Raw genomic sequence first — 3,833 nt, 5'->3', positions numbered from 1 at the left:
TGCGATCCTATCTCCTGAAATCTCAGAATGAGACTGTGTGAGTGTGAGCTGTTTCCTCCCATTTTATACAATGGAACAAATCTTGAATTCATCCCGGTCTTAAAAACACAAAACTCAACAACTACCAACAACAAAACTGATACAATTTAGAAGTTATTTTTATTTGAATTGTTCTCTGCCAGCAGGAAATTTTGCTTTTATCTCTGTCTCTCTGTCTCTCTCTCTGTTTGTCTTTTACATAATACAAAATAAAGGACCCTGAGGCTAAGTCATCTGTTTTTTTCTAGGAGGGCACAGAAATTTGGAATAGAGAGGAAGTGTGTTTAAGGAAAATGTTCCAAAGATATATATCTTTAGAAAAATCATCGAAAAGAAGTTAAAACTCTGATGTTGTGGAAGGTCAGCAGGAATTTAATTAATACTTAAGGATGAGCCGAGGTCCAGAGGAAAGCACACAAAGTTTTTGAACATGAAGTTAGAATCTCTCTTTCCTGTAGCTTTGGCCTTTTAACAGCGTTGAGGAATAACCACTGTCCCTGAAGATGACCACTCATATGTCTTCTATCTTTGTGAGTGTCAAAGCTTAGAAAAGCAAGTCTTTGTTCAGCTTGCCCATATCCCTATCATGTGAGTAGCATCCACCAAGGAGAAAAAAACAGCCCATACAGAAATAATGTTACTTGGAAGTCTTTCTGCATCCAATTACACCAGCATCAGGATGTACTGTCTAATTCTCTCTGTCCGGTCTTCATCCTAGTGTAAGAGGCTTGGGAAAGATCAGGAGCTGGTTGCTGAGGATGGTGCAACCTAACTGCGGGATGAGGTGGTAGTTTGGCTCTTCCGTGAAGCCACTGTTGTCAGATCATGCTGTGTTGGTGGTCGAGAGAACCTGTGATGGTAATTCAAAAGAAATGTAATATGTATCTATTTTGAGATAAGCTTAGTAACTGAAGGTTGGAAGTACTCTTTATATTTTACCTGTGGATTCGTTTCTCACTGCCATAAGTAATATTTAAATTTATCAGCAATAGCAACAGCAGCTACAATAGTCATGTGACTTAAAGTTTCTGTTATTTTTACAATAAGGAAAGATTCCAAGAAGAGTTAGCCACTTATTCTTTAAGATTTAAAAGGTCCTATGTTTATACTTGAAGTATGCTTTTTATAGCTCTGATATTCTGCAAAATTTATATTTATATTTACCCCTGTTTGTAAATTATTGAACACTAATCAATAAATTCATGAAACTACCCTTAATACTGCACTATGAGTCGAATCTAGTCATTCATGTATTCAAGCACCAATGAATGTTTCTTTAAGAAAAATTTCTCATATTTAAAGAAATGTTCAATATCCTTAGCACTGAGGGAATGTTGGGCCAAAATTTATCTCAGGGCCTGTACCTTGAGGCCTGTGGGACAGAGAAAAGCCTGGCTCAAGTTTGAGAGAATCGAGTGAAGATGAGACAGCAAAATCTAGGTAGATGTCCCTCCAGCCAGAGGGAGGACTTGGCTGTCTCTCATTGGCTGGAGGCACCCGCCACCCCTCTCCCCCCCCATCACAGCATGTCACCTAATCTGTATAAGCTGGCACTCACAGTAATAGACTGAGTTCCTGATTTGACTTGACTCCCTTTTGCATCTGATTGTCCTGCACTGTGGGATTGCAAGTGGGTGGATAGTGCACTTACCTCTCTCTGGGGAATAAGGAGGCTAAAGAGGCCTAGCAAGGGAAATGCAAATCAAAAGTACTTTGAGACTCCATCTTACATCTGTCAGAATGGTTAAGATCAATCACACAAGGGATAGCTTATGCTTGAACCAACACCTGTCCTTCCTGCAAGATGTGTAAGGGAAATGGTGGCCCAGAGCCTGTGGAAGTGGTCAGCTTACTGGCTGGTTTTGTGTGTCACCTTAACACAAGCCAGAGTCATCAGACAAGGAGTCTTAGTTGAGGAAATGCCTCCATGAGATCCAGATGTAAGGCATTTTCTCAATTAGTGATCAATAAGGGAGGGCCCAGCCTTTGGTGGGTGGTGCCATCCCTCGTATGGAAATCTTGGGTTTTGTAAGAAAGCAGGCTGAACAAGCAAGGCAAAGCAAGCCAGTAATCAGCACCACTTCATGGCATCTGTATCAGCTTCAGCCTCCAGGATCCTGCCCTGTTTGAGCTCCTGTCCTGACTTCCTTCGGTGATGAACAGAACTGAATAGATCCGTGCCTAGTCCACTGATGCTTATCAGAGATGCTTCCTGTGGAAGCTGATGGGAGCATATATAGAGACCCACACCCAAACATTAGGCAGAACTTGGGGAACCCAATGAAAAAGGGGAAAGAAGGATTGTAGGAGACAAAAGGATAAGAAAATCCAGGAGAACATGGCCCGTGATACAGGCTGGATAATAGGTCTCCACTTTCACTTCTCTCTAGCTCCTAGAGTTTTTGTGTGGTAAATTGTTGGGGAGGGGTAGATTTTAAGTTCTGTTACCCTAGAAGGCTGGACAATGAAGATTCTTCATCTGCACAGGGTGGCCAGTTGAATATTGCCAGCATATCCTACCATCCTTATGTCCTTAAAGAGGTAGGAGTGAGGTCTATTCAGCGTCCGCCAGTCTATTTCCCTGTCACACTCATCACACAGGTGTCAATCTCAGCAGCACTGAGCAACTTCTGAATCACCCTGTGATCTCTTGAAGAGTGAGAGACACAGGTTAAGAGTGGCAATTTATGTCTCTTTTGGAAACATTTCACTGGGGAAACAAAATACTCTTAAGGGTAGGACACGTTCATAGCAGTAAATGGCTATGAAAATACTCAATGGCATGCTTGGAGATTCCTTGTCTCATAATGTCATGCTGGAAATTTTTCTTTTTTAAATTTAATTTTTCTTTTTAAAATGTTCCCTCCACCACAGTGTGTATATCTTATAGCTTCTAGTTATGTGTTTTTATGGGATACCTGAGTGTGCAAACAAGTGTGTCTCTGTATCTATTCTGTTTCTTATGACTTTTCTTGGGCTCTTTTTCTCATGTTCGCTTGTTTTGTCCTAATCTGATGTGTTTGTTTTTATTTTATCTTACTTTATTTCATTAGTATCTTTTAGACGCATGGTTGTTTTCTGATAAAAGACAGAAAGGGAGTGGATCCAGACAGGAAGGGAGGTGGTGAGAAACTGGGAGGAGCAGAGGGAGAAGAAACCATAATCAAGATAATTTGTATGAAAAAAAAATCTATTTTCAAAAAGAAAAAAGAAAGAAGAAAAAAAAACATGGGAAAGACTTTGGAAAACCAACACTCCAAGACTAAAACAAAGGCTGTCTGAGAACAGATTTCTGGTTCTCCCAGGTAGTCATAGGAGAGAAATGTTTAAATTATTTTGGTTTCATTTTCTTGAGATTTTAAATACATTTTTTCATAAAATTACTGCATGTCATTGCATTTAGTTGTCTCTTACAAGATTCAAAATTATTTGATATTGCATGTGAACACATATTAATTAAAAGAAAATTCTGACTAATGATATAAATTATAGAATTAATCCTAACTGTAGATATGTTACAGTTTTAAAAATTACACACATAGGATGCAAAATATACAGAATGCCTAGCCTTCCTGCTGAAATTGTGTTACGTTGGCAGGAAATAAGATCTACTCATTCAGTTAAAACATTTAATGGGTGACAAAAATAGACAGTACAAAGACACATGGAATGGGAAGGTTTGGGTCATCTTTTTATTTTATTATTATTATTATTTGGTTTTTCGAGACAGGGTTTCTCTGTAGCTTTGGTGCCTGTCTCAGAACTAGCTCTTGTAGACCAGGCTGGCCTCGAAC

General features: G+C 39.3%; 1 protein-coding gene across 1 annotated transcript in view; it reads right to left on the bottom strand.

The window, feature by feature from the left end:
* Nucleotides 1-2,612: 2,612 nt before the first annotated feature.
* The window catches only part of Tespa1 (thymocyte expressed, positive selection associated 1), a 14,885-nt gene continuing 13,664 nt past the window's right edge, over nt 2,613-3,833 (bottom strand). The window contains exon 10 of the mRNA XM_026784632.1: nt 2,613-2,749. Within this exon, the coding sequence (XP_026640433.1) occupies nt 2,613-2,749 (137 nt within the window). The remainder of the gene's footprint in view (nt 2,750-3,833) is intronic.

This window comes from Microtus ochrogaster, chromosome 24 (assembly GCF_000317375.1).
Source record: "Microtus ochrogaster isolate Prairie Vole_2 chromosome 24, MicOch1.0, whole genome shotgun sequence".
Classification (NCBI taxonomy): Eukaryota; Metazoa; Chordata; class Mammalia; order Rodentia; family Cricetidae; genus Microtus; species Microtus ochrogaster.
Note: the sequence above shows the minus strand (reverse complement) of the source record. Positions and strands in the feature narration are given on the sequence as shown.